Raw genomic sequence first — 18,656 nt, forward strand, 5'->3', positions numbered from 1 at the left:
GTGTCATTACTACTTTACATCTCCAATGCACAGGGAAAATACCCAGGTGTTTCTCCCTGGGGTTTCACTCCCGTTCTAGCAAAACTCTATTGTGGTGTGAGACCAGGGTAAGGCATTAGCCTGAACCTCCTGATGCCAGCACTGCCCTCCTGGGTCTGTCAGGACATGCTGGCTGGCTGCAGCTCTATTTTCTCTCTCTCTCACACACACAGGGATAGGCTGGCATCCCTGCTGAAGCAGGGTAATAAATAGGGAGCTGCCTTGAGCAATGAGGAAGTTACAAAGAAGTCCAGCAACACAACTAATTAGGCTGAAATCACTGGAAAAGGGATTCCTGATTTGGGGCATAGCTGAAATGGATCTCTAAAAATGCTTTGTTTCCATTCGTGCCACTAAGTGCTTTTTTTATTCTATCATGTGTTTTGTTCACTCATTAAAGAGAACCCTGGAGAAAAACTGTAGAAGAAGCATCCCCACACTGTTAGTTTTTTAGAGCAAAACTGAGCTTGCAAGTGACAGGAGGAAAGAAAAACCATTTCTGTTGGAGGAGAAATGTTTCTAGCTGACACAGATGACGAAGCTTTGGCAAATGTTTCATTCCCAGCGTCCTTGAAAATCTGTTCTGTACCCCAACAAAGCTTAAAAAAATTGTTATCAGTGCTTCTTTCCTTGGCTTTTCACAGTCAGGACCTTGACATTGTATATTCTTATCAGAAGCTGCTGCAAATTAATTTTGTGCACTTTGCAAGGAAAAATAACTGGCCAAATCCTGCTGCACCAGGCGGCATTCTCTGTAAGAGGGCTTCCATTTTGCTTTCAAAAAGGAAATAAAATGCTTTAAAGAGGCATTATAAAACCAGCCACACAGACTCTTAGGATAGAAAACAGTCTTGTACACCAAGCTTGCCTATCAGAATGACCAAGCTTAGCAAGGGTAATGTTTATATGAGAATATGAGTGCCTCATAGGGGACTGCAGGGAGATTTACTGCTGCTGTGCTTTGTCCTCTTAGGGACTACTCAGACAAATGCTTGGCTCCCTTTGAGGGAATTTTATACATCCCTGCACAGCAGCCTTCATCTGAACTGCAGTGTGTGAGTGTCAGTGATCAGACAGCAGCAATTTGCTCAATTCCAGCTCAGACCTACTGGTGCTTCCTGCAGTCTCACCTAGAGACAGCATTTTCACCTCTTGTTTCTTGCTGACATTGCTGCTGGGGCTGCTGGGTGGCGTGGCAGCTCCTCCTGTGCAGACAAGAGCAGCTCTGGTGCTCCCAAAGGGCACGGAGGCAGATGCTGGAGTGGGCTGTACACCCAGAACGGTGCCAAGGAGCAACAGGGCCAAAGTCCACCCGACCACCAGGAGCAATCCAGAGCTGTTGCACAGGCAAGAGTTGCTGCAGACTAAAACATAATTGAGCAGCATTTGAAAAGTTTACCAACTATGCATTCTGTGTCAAGGCACAGACATTTTTTAACTATGTTGATGTCTTCCTTCTCTTCGACTTCTTTGTCAAATGAAGCCTCCACAATGTGATACTTTGCTGTAGAATGCTGGAAACATTTCCCTCTTTTCTAGTTATACATTGACAAGAAGGAAAAAAATATTTAAATAATTAACTTCTGGACAACTGCCCTGTGCTGGTCTCTGAATAAATACAACTTCTCACAGTGGAGAAGAGTTGCAAGACCCTTCAATCACGTCAATCAAGGTATGTAGGAAACTACCTTAAGAGGTCTCAGTGTTTCTGTGTCCTCAAACCTGACAAAGAAAATATCTCCTATTTAAGTAATACCAAAATTCTTCCAGTAGGACGGAGAAGGTGACTGCAAACATTTCTGACATTATCTCCAAGATCAAAAAGGCCTTCTTGTAGTAGTCTTTGCTATATTAGACAGCACATGATTTCAGTAATTAACTAGAAACAAACATTCAGTCTCCTTTTTCCTTTAGTTTTTGGAAGAACTTTATTTCTCAGCTGAAATTGATGAATGACTCATATATTTAAGGGCTGGAGAAATTTGCATCATATGCCAAAGAAAAATGTTTATATTTGGATCCATTTTGTAGATAAACTACCCTTGTAAGTAGACTGATTCTTTGTCCCATCCTCCAGGGATGCTGGGAAGCAGCAGGGTTTGATTAGTCCTTAATCTACATGTTTACAGTCTTTGAGGAGAGTTTTTTTGTAACATGTAACCTTGCTTGTATGTGTATCAGAGATGCAACAAGTGAGTACCTAAAGCAGAACTGGGTGCAGACAGTGGACATGAAACTTTGGTATGCATTGGCTTAGGCCTAATCCAAATGATAGAAAACTTTCAATGTCTTGGAAAAACTGGGCTTCTAAAAAATAGACTCCCATCCTGATTGAACCCTGAGACTTCTCACTTTAATTTCACTCAACAAATATCTTTGTTTTTCACTCAGAAAATGCTTTCTTGCAGCCTGTCACAGAGTTGCATGTGCTGTCTCTGCAGCTCCATGTAGTTGGACACGGCAGCAGCAGGGTACAGATCTCACGTGCAGCTCTTATTTTACGATTCTGTGATATCCTCCTACAATTCAGATTAAAGTCAGTCTCTGTGCCAACCTCTTCTCACAGCAGCGTCAGAGAGGTTTCTCTGGACCTTACCCAGGCAAGCTCTGAATATCTCTAAAAATGGAGGTTTCACAAACCCTGTGTTGCAGCGTCTGACTGCCCTCATGGTGATTTCTTCCTCCACTGATTTCTGCTTGGAATTCTCCTCATTGCAACTTGTGCCCAATGCCTTTCACCCTTTTACTGCACACATCCAAGAAGTTGTCCTGGATCTTCTCCAAAGGAGTAGTAAAAGGCAGTGATGTGATCTCCCCTCCCCTTGCCTTCAGCCTTCGTAGGACTGAGCATTCCCAGTTGTCTCATTCTCTTCTTGTGCATCCTTGAAATCCATCAATGCACGCTATGTGGTGCAATTCCCAAGTCTTATCTGCCGGCTGTCAGTCTGCCCACAAGGTTCATTGTCCCTGGAACAGAGGCAGGCCTCCGTGTGAAGGCCTCTGGAAGATCACTGCAGACACTGTTATCTGTGAGAGAAATTAAAGTCTGCACAGTGAGCTAACAGGGTTAGCTTCTTCCTCCTGCCTCCTTTGGGCCGATTTAAAGTAGGCTTTTTGCAAGAGGTCACCTTTAGGTAGCGTGGCTCCCCCTGCCCATGCCAGGGAAATGGGTATCAGGATATCTGCCAGCTCCAAAGTGGGGTGAGGCAGGAGGTTTGCACCACTGAGAGCTGGCTCTGCCCCATGAGTGGTGCTCTGCTCCACTCCTTCACTGCATTTAGGAGCAGTGTGTGAGAACTGCCCCCGCCTTCGAAGGGTAGCTGGGGAGCCTGGTAGCTGATTCATCCTGTTTCTATGTCTGCTATGAATACACCCAGGAGAAGGCAGATCTGTGGAAGATAGCAGCCACAACACACACTGTCCCAGAGCAAGAGAGGTGTGCAGATTGGGCTGCAGTGAGACTTGGCAGGACAAGTGGAAAAAGCAAGGCACAGGATTTTCCATGTCTGGCTGTCCAATGTAGCAGAACTTTGGAGGAAGACCCAACATAGGTAATGCTGTGGAACAGCCAATTTACAGCAAATGTATTTAGGCAAGTAACAATTACACGAACTGCTAAGGAATTCATTGGTCTCAGTAAAAGCAGAGCACAGCCTTTGCTAACACAGAGCCTTTCCTAATCTCTTCAGAAGTTTCCAGAAGGCCTTATCAGATACTTATTGCATCTCCTTTTTCATCTTCACTCTGGTTGGAACCTTAGCTTCAAGTGTCTCTGTTTGGTGAGCATGGCAGGAGGCTGATCACAGCTTTGAGAACTGAACCAGGTGTTGGCCAATCTCTGAGACACTGGCACAGCCTGCAATAAATGAAACATTGGTGAGAGAGAAAGGATGAATGATGTGGATGAAGCTTGGAAGCCCCCCTGCTCTGAAACACAGTCTTGTACAAGCCAGGTTGGGAAAGATTGGTACTTCAATCTCTCCACTCCTCAGTGGCATCTTCAGCCTCGAGGTTCAGCCCCCCACAAGAAAAGTTAGAAACATGAAAAAACTATTTTTATATCAAGCTGAGCAGTGTGCAATCTGATCCAGTCAAGTCAGCAGAAAAACACAGAGAAAAGACAAGGGTTGCTGTGTGCCAAATGGCCAGAGGTGAAGATTTACATTGCCATTTCATTTGGACAAGTATGGGTTGTGCTGGTTGACAGCTGGCTGAACATAAATGAGCCAGTTGTGTGCCCAGGTGTGATTCAGGCATCCTGGCCCGTGCCAGCATTGGTGTGGGCAGCAGGACCAGGCCAGTGATTGTCCCCTGTACTGGGCACTGCTGAGGATGCACCTTGAATCCTCTGTTCAGGTGAGGTTTACATTGGATATTAGGAAGAATTTCTTCACAGAAATTGTTATCAAGCACTGGAATAGGCTGCCAAGGAAGTGGTTGAGCCACCAGCTCTAGATGTGTTTAAAAGACACATAGATATGGCACTAAAGGACATGGTTTCATGGCAGAATAGGAAGTGCAGGATTAACAGCTGGACTTGATGATCCTAAAGGTCTTTTCCAACCTAAAAGATTGTATGATTCAATGAATTGCACAGCCTCAGCAAAAGGATCCCAACCTGCCACTCTTGCTGAATCCTGTGCCCTTTTGCATGAAGAGAACTGTAGAAGTCTGCTGGGGAAAAACCCCAGGAATCTTTACTGGTTGAAAAAAGTAACCCATAAAACCACCCGATGGCCAGCGGCATTTCAGTTCCAGTCTCCCAGTCAGTGTTGCTATCCACTTGAGGTCTACATGTCATAATATATAGAATATTCTGCATCCTTCTGGAAGGAGCCCACAAGGATCATCAAGTCCAACTCCTGGCCCTGCACAGGACACCCCAAAGATCACACCATGTTTCTGAGAGCATTGTCCAAATGCTTCTGGAACTCTGTCAGGCTTGGTGCTTTGACCACTGTCCTGGGGAGCCTGTTCCAGCACCCACAGCCCTCTTTTTCAAGAGTAAAACTGGAGCTTGCACTGGGCTCTGCAAATCTGCTGTTTGGTGAGGGGTTCTAAAAGGGCAGCTACAGCTCGAGCAGGAACGAGAAACTCAGAGTGAGAGCAAAAGCTGGGAGAAGACAGAAAGGCTTTTAAAATGTGTAATCACCTACAGACTATTCTCTAACACACAGAGAAAAATTCTGCATACATTTTTAATGAAATCTTCATGCAGAAAAAAAAAATTAGTTGCATTTTACCTTGATAAATAATAATTAAATACTGAAACACATATGCTGCCAGTCCGAGGAGAACAGAAATTCCAAGTTTTGCTTGGCTGTACTTAGCAGTTTTGCATATCTTTACTTGGGTCACAAAGCTGCTCTAACCTACTCCCTCCATAAAATCTTCATTGCTGTGACACCTGGAATGACAAGTTGTTTCACAGGAAGCAGGTAATCTCAAGTATAGCAACTGGAACCATCACAGCTCCTGTGGATTCCCTTTTTGTGACTCATCCATCACACTCCTGATCATACAGGGCTTGCATGCAGAAACATCTGCAACACCCATTACAAACAAAATCCTTACCAGCTAAGGCCATAGACAAGCGAAACTCATCCTGCAGAATTCTCAAGACATCCTGAAGACCTTCTTCACCCTGCACCAACAGAGAAAGCAGTCAGGGGAAGAGGAGCTCTGGCACAGAGCAGTACTGCAAGATGCCTGCACCCTGACATCTGGGATAGTCCCTCAAATCCATGCCAATTCCAGTCTCTCATGGAGATGAATGATTAAAATGATATGATGGATGTGCTCAGTTCATCTCAGATTAATTTAGATGCTTTTCCTTTTGGGATACAACTGAACAGGGAAAGAAAACAAAGCTGTTTTTCACTTCTGACATTTTGTAGACGGTTTGTTTTTTTTTTAGCTTTCAGTTTTCCCCCGCCAATGGGCTTGCTATTTAAAATGTCAATGCTGACAGGTTTTAATGAAGTAATGAGAGCTTTACATATGTTACCACTTCAGAAACTGTAGTTTACTCAAATACTGGACTGAATCTTTAAAAACAATAGACTATGTGTTTTTATCTGTGTGACACCAAGAAGCTCAAAAGCCAATATAATGTATAGAAGATTTCGATCTTCTATTTTGATCTTTTGATCCAGTATAAAATACTGGAGGATTAAATTTTTTTTTCTATTTAGTTTTCTTTTTATGTCTTGCAATAATGAATGCTTTGGGTGCAGACAATGTTAGCACTTGTTTATGTCCTTCCTCTGTTGTATACTTTGGTAATGCTACTGAGGTACATCTTTAGGAATACTCTATGGAATATAATACCAAAGCACAATTAAACCCCCCAAAAGCCCATCTCCTTTCTGTTTCCATTGTGGAAAAAGTGCAGGCAACTAGCAGGAGCATCTTTTTCATCTTAGGCCCTTTTTTGATGTTTACTGGCAAAAGAAGCAGTACTGCCAATTTTTGCAGGTTTTTTCAGGAGATTCAGGTGATTTCTTTCTCAAAGCCTTGCTACTGGAACCCACAGCAATTACACCACTGGACAAGAGTGCCATTTAAGAGAAAGTAAATGTGTCTAGACCATTAAGGAAAGTATCTTTTCTTCTAGAGAAAAGTTTTTAAATATTTCATCCAGAATGTAAAAAGAAAAAAAAAAATTAGCAAGAAACCCCAACTGGTATAATTATATTTTAATTTTAGTTATCTTAAGTTTACCTCCTGCATCAGAGGTTTAATTCATGACTCTGGATCATAGAAATATGCCCAGGGTTGAGAAGCAGCAAAGCTGGAACTGAAATAGCAGTGGAAAGCCCAGGTACCTCCAGGACACTGTTTTGCTCAGCCTTGTCAAAATGTTTCAGCCATCCGTGGGATGGAGTTCTGTATTTATATCTGAAGAATTCAGAGCACTGCTGTGAGTCTGTTCTACCAAAACCATACATTGTTCCCAAGTATTTGCTGAAAGAAAATTAAATTGTCAGACTCATCTTTCTGGCAAATAAGCCTAGCTCAAATTTTCAAAAGCACTGATGATCCTGAGTCCTAAAGTATTTTAGCACCAAACTGCAACAACAAGAAATCAGATCCCAGGAAACAATGCTATCACCTTCAAAATCCCAGGAAATTGTGAAATTCAGTGTTTTTTAAAATCAGAGGAAATGTCAGGGTTTCATTCAATTTGGGGTTATTCCACTTCAAATTCAGCAAAATAAAATTTAAAAATAAGTCTCCACTAGTGAAAACTCTGTGACTTCAGTTGCAGGACTTCTGGAGAGTGTGAGAAGCAGGCATATGAACTCAGAGCTCCTTACTCACCTTGTAAGCCAGGCCCCATAAAGCTGGCCTTCCAATAAAGACACATTTTGCTCCCAGTGCCAGCGCTTTTAACACGTCGCTTCCTTTTCGTATTCCACCATCTACGTAAACTTCAACTCTGCCTCGGACTGCCTCCACAACCTCAACCAAAGCATCAATCTGAAAAAAAGAAGCCAGTCTCACCTTGAGGGCAGCTTTTGGTTCCAAGAGAAGGCTATATTCCAAAGAGACAGGCAGGGATGCAGTGCTTTAGTAGGATACCTTCTCAAAATGAAACGTGACGATGCATCACAAACAGCTCAGTGCCAGGAGCTGCAGAATAATGTACAGCTGCCTGTTCTGCTTTCCAGATACTGCCATTTTCCAGAGCTTTGCTTATACTGGTATTCTTTGATATCACTTTTCATTAGTGAAAAAGTAACATTTTCACTAGATTTATGGAAGTTTATAAATATAAATTTCAATGGGAATAATTGTCATCAATATTTTACTTTAATTTGAGACAATGATGAATAATACATCTGTTTGCAAAAAGGCTGATATCAAACTTCTACTGCTCATGCTACCTAACCTCACATTTCAACTTAATCCTGGTGACCACTTGTTGAGTGCCTCCCTCTAAAGCATCTTCGAAGGGTTTCATTTGCTATGTGGTACAGTCAATTATTTCCTCCAGGTTAGGTCTCCTGATTCCCTAAGGTCTTTTCTGTAGAGTTTAGCATGGAGTAGAGCTTCAGATGTCATTGCAGGGCAGCACCACACAGAGATGCTGGCTCGGGCCCCTAAGGCAGTACAACCAGGGGCAGGACATTTCACTGGACATCATTAACTCTCTTTCAGAGCAAATCAAAAAAGGCTCTTTTCTGCAGTGTCTTATACCTTTTTGCCTTCTTTTAATATTTTTTTTTCCTGAATTTCAAACTGAAAACTTTCAGGCTGAAATTTTCTAGGACTAGCTCAGCAAGAGGCAGGCTTGGCACCAGAAGAATTGCAGAGCCCAACTATGTACCTACTGCCTTGTCTGTGTATGTAAAACAACTTCTAAGGCAGAAGAACAGTTTAATGTGGATGCCATTTCTGTTATTATGCCTTTAGCATTGAGTTCATTAATTTTTTTTTATTCATTATTGTCAGCCTTGATGTACAATAGAAGAGAATTCCCTGGTACCTATTTATATTTAACAAAAGAAAACTGAGAAAAGAAAGTTCATAAGATACTGTGCAATGCAGAACCGTAAAATAAGAGCAATTGGAAAAACTGACAGAAGCCAAATTAAGCCAGTGAAATACACACATGTCCAAACAATGCATGATTTCTTTTTACAAATTAAAAAGCAGGGGAATTTTTCTCCAGATAAGTTATCCTTTTTCTGGCTCATGTAAGTCAATAAATTCCCATTTAGACTTGAGCCTGTAAATACGCAAGCAGACCTCTCACTAAATCTAGCTGCGTTGTTTTGCATGTTTTGACAGATGTGAACAATGAGAATACATTATGCTGTCATTTGTACAATTTTGGTTCCAGAGCTTTGTTTTCTTTTTGCTGCAGTGTATAGAGTTTGAGTGTGCTGCACCAGCTGATGGAGACACGGGCAGGAACTCTTCCTGACTTAGGCCAGTAGCTTATCTGCACTTATGTGGCTTCTGTGGTACTTCCAGAACCCTCTCAAGAAGCTGAAAAAACACTTCAGTGTGTTTACCCATGCCAAGGCATGGAGCTCACCAGTTCAAAGCTAAAGTACATCTGCACACATCCATGGCCACTGGGCAAACTCAGGTACACCAGAAGTGTACACACAAACCTGGGCATAGAGACACCCAGGTTATCAAACCTGTAAACAGGGAAAATGTGGGACATCCATTTTCCCACTTACAGTGGCAGGTCCTTCATCCAGTTGCCTTCCACCATGATTGGACACAATAATTCCCTGAACTCCATGTCTCACTGCCATCTCTGCATCTTCTCTTGTCAAGATGCCTTTGATGATGATGGGCAGGCGTGTCAGGCTCCGCAGCCAGTAGATGTCATTCCATGTGACCGAAGGATCCAAGCTGTTGGGTGGCAGTCCGTACTCAGACCAGTCATCTCCCTACAGCCAGAATGAAACAACAAAAGGAAAACTCATCCAAGCTGCAACAATGCACAGGTCCCTTGGTGTCTTTCCTTGCCCTAGAACAGATTGATCAAACTTGCCAACAGACACGTTCATCAGCTCCAGAAATGTCACATGTCTCTGGAGGAGAATAATTACAATGGAGGTGGAGATCAGTGTCTCTAGGGCAGCTGGATGGGGATTTTGAAGACAGAACCCAGCCTGGCAGGAGGTCAAGCCAGGATGCTGCAGAACCAGCAGGGGAGAAGATACGCCCCGGCAGAGCAAATGCCAAGGCAGCAGTTACGCAGTGGTTTTTGTCTCATGTGGTACATGCCAGGGCAGGGAATGAAAGGACAGGCTCATTTTACAAACCTCAAAGGCTCGTTCCAAGTTCTTCACTTTCATGTGGGGAGGAAGGCGGAAACCATTGCGGACATCGTCGCGTCTCTTGCCTGTGTAGGGCAGATCCGCGGTGAGGACGAGGCCCTGGAAGCCCAAGGCCTCCGCCCGTTGGACCAGCTGCTGGGAAGCTGCCCTGTTGCGGTGGATGTAGAGCTGGAACCAGCGGAGCCCGCCGGGCGCGGCCGCGGAGATCTCCTCCAGCGTGCAGGTGGAGTAGGTGCTGGCAATGTAGCAGGTGTTCATTGCCCTGGCCGCTTGGGAGGCATTGGAAAGGAATCAGAAACAAAGGCATTTGAAGGGTCTTGCCAGATGTCAGATACAAAACCATGCACTGTTTGCAGAGACCACCCCAACCCCCGATTTCAAGAGCGTCCTACAAAACACAGGGCAGCTACGCCCCGGGATTAGCAATGACTGTATTTACCATGCACTCTTGTTAGCCCATGGTTAAGAAAGCAGAAAAGGAAGAGGTAATTAACTGATCTGTGCTTTCATTTTGCAGCTATGTTTTTAGAAAAAACATGAATTTTATCTTTATGACTGAGTCCTCTCAGGAATGTACTGTTAAATCTACTCAGTGTACACAGAGGAAAAAACATTTCTAGGGGTCAGGTCTCCAAACTCACCATGGGATTTGTGAAAAGGAGATATCTTTTTCTCCAAGGGAGACATTTCTTAACCAGTAACAAGGAATTCACAGTCTGAGCCCCATCCACCACTTTTACAACCCATCTAGAGCCCCCAGGACTGAAAACATTATGTGGTTTTTGGCATGAGTCAGAAATGTGTCCACTGCCCTTGTTTTCAGTTTGCAGCAGACTCCATGGGGCTGATTTTGTAAGGCTGTAGCTGGAGAAGAAGAGCACCATCTATACAGCTTCCTATGCAGGGTGTCAGAAAGGGGGAATGGAGTTTACCCCCTCAAGCCAACAAAGATTTTTCTCAGTCACACTTCAGGTCATCTTAACAGCTTCTTGAGGCTTTTCTACAACCCCCTTTTTGCTACATAGCACCAGAGCAGAAGAGTACCTCTGGCTGTGCTTTTCTCTCCATCAGGCCATGCTAGCTGGTGGAAGCCTGTAGGGGCAATTCCTACAGGAAAGCTGATTTCAGAACCCAGGATTTTAGTCCTAATGTCCATCACAGATACATCCCGCAGAACACGTGGCCGGAAACGAATTCTGTAAGGCAAAGAAAACCCTTCAGGACAGTAGATGTTCAGTGAGTTTTCTGACGTTTCATGGAAGTTCCAGGTCTTCATTCACCAATTGCAAAGCAGGAATCTGAGCCAATGAAGAAAACAGCAAATAATAGAATTATAATAAATGAAAATATAGCAAAGGCTCTTTGTCCTTTCTGTTTGCTTTTAGAGGTCAATTCAGCCAGCAGTTCAGTCACTTCAAGTTTGCATTAATCCTGCTTTACCGGCCACAGTACATAATTTCTGCATCTACCACCTAGGCTCACTGTGTCTTGTTCTCCCACTGTCCTCCCCTGGGTTCCTTCTACTTGCAGCCAGGCTGGGTCCTTCCACTCCACCATTTGTGTGTCTGTCCTCCCTGTACAGTGTTCCTGCCCTCAGGCTTTGCAGCACCTTCCCTAAATCCCACCCTACTTGTACAAAGGCTTCCTGCTGTTCACCAGGAGCTCCATCTCATTCTATTAGAGCTACTCATGCCCTTTCCTGTAATGCCACACACACCACAGCACCCTGTACCCTACCCAGCCCTAGCACCTGCCTGTACCCTCAGCATCCCTGAAGCCTCATACAACCCATGCCATACTCAGTCTGGTACCAGAGCATACAGCCCATGTCGCTCAGGTTTTGCATTTAGCTTGGGGACCCCCCCTGGAAAGGACAAGGTTTTAGGTGCCCTTGCTTGTCAAGTCCAAACACTTGCATAAAACCAGTTTGAATGATCCCGGTACAACCCCCTTCATTTCCCTCTCACATTACCTTTTATATGCCAGGATGTTCTCATCTCGTGTGGTACAGTCATCTGCTCCAGCTGCAAAATAATCCCAAGCAATCTTGGGTAAATACTTCTTAGCATAAGCTTCGAAGTCAGAAAGACACACCATAGCCATTGCTGAAGAGTGTAGGGAACCTTGAAGAGAAGAATAACATGGAGCAGAAATTAGATCCCTGAACTGTTCATTCTCCCTTCCATTGGCTCTAATGTCACTGAATGCAAAACTTGGAGCCATCTGTTTTACAGAAGAGCTGCTGATAGTTGTCTCAGTCTACCTTGCACATTGGTCTATGAATCCTCTACCCCAGTATGAGGAAAACTTGCAGATGCAGCCATAAGAGTAGGAGGAAGCTTGGATCTCTGTGCCTCTCTTCATTGTGTTTTAAACAGCAGCCTGAAGAGAACATTTTAGATCCTCTGCTATTTCAATTGTGTAATTTGGTCATAAGTTCCATCTTAAAACAGGCTGTGTTATTTGTTACACTAATTCTGCTCAAGGGTTGTCCCAGAACATCATTTGTTAGATTACCCCTAAGGACGACTCCATGACTGAACAATTAGTTATGGAGCCCAGTGACAGAATTCAAGATCATGAAATCTGGAAACCAGTAAATACAGATTCTGCATCTAACCTGCTCCAGCATGAACACACTGTAAAACTATGTCCAGACCCTGAGAGCAAGTCTCTGTCAAGGCCAGTGCTGTAGCAAAAACAAAGCATTTTCTACAGATCTTCCTTTCTCTTCTGTAACAAATATCTTCTTGGTGTTTGCATTACATGCTGGAGCACTGATATATACCATAAAAGGAACATACAGAATTTGGACAAATCATGAGAAAACACTGGAGAAAAACAAATTCCACAATATGAAACATGTTTCTGAGAACTAACTCAGCCTTTCAGGGAATGGAAGTGGTGTGACCCAGATGTCTAATCAAACCAACATAAGTGCTGCCCAGAAAATGCCTGCACTTACATACTTTTGAAGTAGCAAGAACTGAAAGCTATGCAAATTGATGTTTTAGCAAACCAAGCCCGTGTGTGCAGAAACATGTACAAAACACAGACAAAGTCAATTTTCTAAATTGTTTGTTGCAATTACTTCTGCAGTCCTGATTAAAATAGGTATGTGGAAACATGAAATTTTAAAACAGCTGTGACTCAGTCTGACTTCTCTAAAAAAGTGTACAGGAAGAAGTAAATATCCTAATTTTCAGGATTAACCTCCCACAGCAGATTAGAAAGGGTCTCAAGCTTCTCCAAAATCAGCCCCATATGTCCCATGTTGGTCACTTTTGGCACAGATAAACATGCAGGTTATGTACACAGAAACAACCTGTCAAACTGCTTCTCACTGACTGAAGTACCTGTACTGCATTTGAAAATTAGGACTCACAATTCTCTACTAGTAAAGAGCCCAAGATGAGGAACTCATTGGAAGAGGAAGAGGAAATGCAACTGATTTCTTCTGTATTGTTCCATCTGCTCCTCCAGGCATTAGGTAGCAGGGCGTGCAAGTATCCCACGCCTGCTTTCTCTGACTTCAAGAATTGTGCTGATAGCACAAGTCTTCGTATATACACTGACATTCTTTAAACCATCTATCACAACTTCTGCTTTTCTAACTTTTAGAAAGGTCAGAATTATCAAGCACAATAAGATAAACCAAATCTTCTTGCGTCAGAATAAAGAGGAATTTTAAACAACCCAGATCTAGTCCTGTCTTCCAATTCAGACCTCAGTTTAGACTTACTTTGGGTTTCAGGGAAAGCTGCAGGGGGTGAGAGCTTCTCCTTCAAGTTTGCCTGCAAACAGGATTTTGAGGAAGTCTTTTCACTGAGTAGCTTCTGCTTCTTCTGCAGTCAATAAGCAACCACCAGAGATTAAAGCTCAATCCTGTGGTAAACTTTGTACTGTTTGTATAACACTAACTTTGTTTTGCTATCAGGAGATTAAAAATCCCTTCTAAAACCATGCATCACCTCATCAGTGTTGCGATTGCTTGGGACAGAGCCCTGTAGCTGAGCTCTTTGGCAGTGACTGATGGCTGTGGATTCAGTAAGGCAAGCAACAGTATGTCAGAGGTTTTAATAAATCTCTGCCTCATCCTCCCAAATGATGATTCACAGACAGTATGAATAGTTACAACTCCCAGCTACAAAGCCTGGACTCTTTACTAGCACCTGGGAGATGTGTTTTGCTTCCTGCAGTGTATAAACAACTAAAACACCCTTTGTCTTCTGCCATTTTAAATGGCCTGTAAGGGCTCTCATCAGGACTGAGGTACTAACAAATTTAAGATATTTATTTAAATTTGCAAGATATTAAAAATAAGCACTGGACAGTTTTATTTGGCATTTGGCTTTTTTTAGCCATTAGGGTTCACGCCTTCAGCATTTCCATGCAAGTATGAGAGCCTGAAGTTTTGATTATTGCTAACTGAGAAATGAGATATTACGGTGGCAGGTGAAGAGGACGAGGCAGAAACTTGTTGAAACTTCCCCAAAGTATTGTTAACCTCCCATCTCCAGCAGCCCAGGTGGGGCAGTGAATGAACTACTGCACTGGGAAAAAGCTGGAATCTAATCAGAGCTGCAGCCTCATAACCTAGCATTGAACCGACTGGTCTGGTCCAGGAGTGCAGACTTGACATTTGTGACAGCAGAAATTGTAAGTCAGTGATGCCATCTGTGCAGCTGTAGTGATCACCTATTCTTTCTCTTAGATGCATTCACAAGACCCTGCCCAAATTCAACCAGACATGGCCATCTCTACTACTGTCTTTTGAAACTTCTTTAAATTCAGCCTTCAGAGCTCATTACCTGCTGACAGCACTGTGGAGCTGGCTTCTGGCATGGATAGCTGTGGATTCAGGTGTCATGAAGTAGACAAGGTGTGCACAATCAGCTGGAGTGCCCACAAGCCCCTTGGTTTGCTTCCCTGGCCAGGACGAGCCGTGCGGCGGACGGCCTTCGGGTCACTTCAGAGGAGAAGAGCAAAGTGCTCTCTCTGGGTGCTCACAGCCCAGTGCATCCCTGGGAAGGCAAGGAAAATCCTGCCCTCGTTCTTCCTCCACTAGATGTCAGGTTTGGGTCACATATATCAATCTATGCAATAAAAGCAATAAAAAGAGCCCAGTATTTGCTGGCCTTCAAGGCACTATGGCCTTAAAACCACTAGGATCACATCACCAGAGGTCTGCTAATATGTTTGGAAATCTTCACTCCCTGTGCTTTATTTTTAACATTTTCTGGTGCACAGCACAGCAATAAATGTAGTTACATCTGGTCTGGGCTGATCTTTGTTTCAGCCTACAAGCTGTCTGCAGGGTCCTCTGTCATATTTCTCATTATGCTGATCTCAGTACTTCCCTACTTTAGGGATGCACATTGTAGCCAATTCAACAAACCATGAAGTTTATGCTTTCATGATTATCATAATTTTACATGAATTAAAAATAGTCTGTGACTACTGTATTTTGGATCAGGAGAGGAGAAAAATCTCTGTGTTTATGCTGTGGCTTTTAAGAGGCTGTACTTTGCATCTAGATGTATTTTCTTCTTTCAGAAATGGACTCAATTCAAAGTAGCAGTGACTTCTTGTTCCAAAAGTGGTGTTTTCTCTGATAGCAGTAAACCTCCTGATTCAGTTGTGAAGCTGTAATCTGAGGAAGTCAAAATTTGCCACAGAGATATCCTTTATTATAACCCCTGTATATACTTGAAAAAAGTGGACAATTTTTTACATCCTGAAGCCTTTTCATTGGAGTACAGGAAAAACCTTAACAAGACCCTCTAAAAACTTTGCTGGAAACCTATCTGTCTTCTTTTGAAAACTAAAGAAAGTAGCGTATGAAATAATTACACATCTGGTCCACCCTTGCAGGTAGAATGTCAAGCAGCCAGCAGCCAAAGCTTGATTTTTGCACAGATCTGTGCTGGGTTCTTGCAGCTGCTTACTTTTCAATGCTAAAATAGTCAAAGACTCGTGGGCCCAAACACAAAAATCCTCTGTAAATCTGTGCTTCAGTTCCTATTACAGTCACAATGCTCCTTCCTCCAGTTGGTTGTATTTGTTTGCTTTTCACAGATGGCAAATCACCGTGGGTCAAGCTGACATCTCTCTCCCTGATGCATCCACTAGTGCTCAGTTAAGTCTGGGACTTTAAAACACTTTGGTGAAGAATCTGGTGAACTCCAAGCAAGGTAAATAATTCAGATCACTTAACAGTTTGCATACAGTCACCACTGCTTCTCCTTATCAGATGTCTTTCTTGGGCATATGCCTCACGTTCAGAAGGAAAATGCTTTCTCCTTGCATGTCAGTCATGCAAGAAAGTTTTTCCCAAATTGAATACTTAAATAGCCATCCCTCTGTTACAGGTGGAGAGGGCAACAAATCTTATATTTAATGTTGCCTAACAGTTTTGAATATAAGATCTGTTTTTCGGTTGCTTCTAACTTCATATTTTAATCATCCTAGGCTGAAATTTTCCATCCTTGCTCTCTGTGTTGGGCTGAATTTTATTTTGGGAACATTTCACTGAAAGTTGGTCAGCGACTTCCAAGAATGAGGTTAGTGCAAAATATGGTTGGCCCACGCTGAAAATATCTTACAGTGGTTTCACTGCAGTTCAGTGCTTCATGCAGGGGCTCGAAATTAGCGGGGGTTGATCCCTGGAGACATCAGCCTGTACTTGGTGGCCATATGAAAATCCTGTCAGATCTGACCTAGCTGTAAATCACTGCTTTCCACTTGCACATGGTCTGCAGGGCTTGTCTGAAATCCAGATGTTATCTTTGCTGAAGACTTGCCTGGTGCAGAGCACGCTTCTGCCACAGGAGCTCAGCCCCAAATATGAGCAGAGGGCAGAGAGCTGGCTGTGCCCCCCTCTCCCTCACCTTGTTCCACCCAGAGTTGGATACAGCCTTAAACAGCACTGAAGGGGAGGAAAAGGAGAAAAATAATGGCTCAAAAATGGACCTACAGGGCAGCATCCAGGAACACACAGGGAGGGATATGCAGAGGCAACAAAGTCAGAGACGGAGCAGGTGAGAGCAAAGCAGGCAAAGATGTCCTGGGATGGCAGGGTTTTAGAGGGGTAGAAGGATCAAGAGAAGGGGATAAATTTAGGAAAGAGGCAGAAGGGGACAGCCTGTGACACGTTTTTCTAGTGTTCTAGGAGACTACCAAGCATTTGGCTGTTCTTTCTGCAAAAAACTCTGCCTCCAAAAACCAGAAGAGAACTTGTGCTCGGCATTCTTCAGAATTTTTTGTGGTATCCTTTCTTTCATCTCATCCTTACAATTTATTTTTTCATTCCTCCTTTCCCTCCCCCCCAAAAAAACCCAGAAGAACTCGGGAGCATGCTTCTGTGTCCTGCCATGGAAGTCTGTTCCATTGTATTTCTTCAGATGAGGAAGATCCAAAGTGCTTTGTGTCATTGAAGAGAGATAATGCACTATTCCCCTGCTTACCTCTCTTCATAAAAGACCTGGAGCTGTAAACTCTGACACCACCAATGCTTGGATAAGTCCAATAGACTGTGAAGAAAGATCACATCAGTGTTTGATGTAGGAGACCCAGTTGGGTCATGTGAGGAATGATGACCTGCAGGTAGCAGGGAACGTGTGTGCAAGCAGAGTCACAGGCTGAGCACACCATAACAAAACATCAAAAAATGGATTTCAGAGAGCAGATGCAGAGCCATTGAACTATTGCTGGGAAATGCTGAAGGAGGGAGGGCAGTGATTGCATATTCTCAGTACAAAAACATACAGCACCCCTCAGGTAAATATCTAAGACTAGTGTCAGGCAAAGAACTCCATAAATAAGTACAACTTATAGCAATTATGAAAAATAAGGGTAAAGTGTGAGGTGAGCAAGTACATCTAGAGGAAGGTCTACAGAAGCTGTTTCCCAGAAAACCCTTTGGTTCTCACCAGCTGCTGCCAAAGCTGTCTCTGAAGACATTGAGCTCACACAGGGTGGAGCAGCAGAGGCGCTCAGACATGACTCAGCTTGGGGTTTTCCCCTTGATTTCCATGGACAGCTGTCCCTCCTGAAGCCACGGAGTCAGAGGCAGCTGGATATGACATTGATCATGGTATACCCTTATGTAGGTTTAGCTAGATTATTTTGGCCTGCTGGGCCAGTTAGGCTTTTGTAGCTGTGGCCTTCCTTCTTCACCTTGTTTTTAAAGTACCGTGGTGCTGGCAGTGAAAGTAGTAGCTCATTCAAGTCCACAGAGGACAGTAAAAATAGGAACAAGAAGGACCTGCCCCTATCTGCATCGAAGAGCGCTCTGCTCTTGATGTCCCACTTCCATTTTATCAGCTGGAAAATGTCTGATAGCTTCTACTTGCAGTAGGAGTGGTCCCTCTCTTCCATTTGGGAATCAGTGAGGACTAAGTCTTCATCAGCCACTGGATAACATTCACAGAAGAATAGAAAAGTAGGCTGGAGAAGAGAAGCCATCTAGTCCACTCCTGTTCCTGAATTCAGAATTAGCTACTCTCTTTCCACTCATGGAGATGCCACTTCCTCCAAAGAAAACCAGTTTCATTGATTGACTATACAAGGGAAATTTACAGATGCTTCATCTGGCTCTCCCTTCCTGTAATTTCGGTTATTTTCCATCCATAATGGACACAAAAAGATTCAGTCCCTTTCTCTTTATGTCTATTTTTAAAATATTTAAAGTTCAGCAATGGACCACCCCTCTATTGTCTCTTTTCTAAACCAAGTTATCCAATTCCTCTGGCTTTTCATCATAAGCCATGTTTTCTAGACTTCTGGTCATCCCCAGTTCTGTCCTCTGAC

The 18,656-nt window shown here is 43.4% G+C and overlaps 1 protein-coding gene across 1 annotated transcript; it reads right to left on the reverse strand.

Annotated features, from left to right (window-relative positions):
- Positions 1–2,020: 2,020 nt before the first annotated feature.
- On the reverse strand, positions 2,021–13,679 carry HAO2 (hydroxyacid oxidase 2). The gene is made up of 8 exons (XM_005523863.3): positions 13,588–13,679; positions 11,818–11,968; positions 10,890–11,041; positions 9,831–10,114; positions 9,237–9,452; positions 7,363–7,521; positions 5,614–5,683; positions 2,021–3,895 (listed from the first exon to the last, which is right to left on the reverse strand). Exons 2-8 carry the CDS (start codon positions 11,946–11,948, stop codon positions 3,840–3,842), a joined length of 1,068 nt encoding a protein of 355 aa, XP_005523920.2. The 5' UTR covers positions 11,949–11,968; positions 13,588–13,679; the 3' UTR covers positions 2,021–3,839.
- Between the last annotated feature and the right edge of the window lie 4,977 nt (positions 13,680–18,656).

This window comes from Pseudopodoces humilis, chromosome 2 (assembly GCF_049639895.1).
Source record: "Pseudopodoces humilis isolate 2021_Gansu_Grassland_sample_001 chromosome 2, ASM4963989v1, whole genome shotgun sequence".
Lineage (NCBI taxonomy): Eukaryota > Metazoa > Chordata > Aves > Passeriformes > Paridae > Pseudopodoces > Pseudopodoces humilis.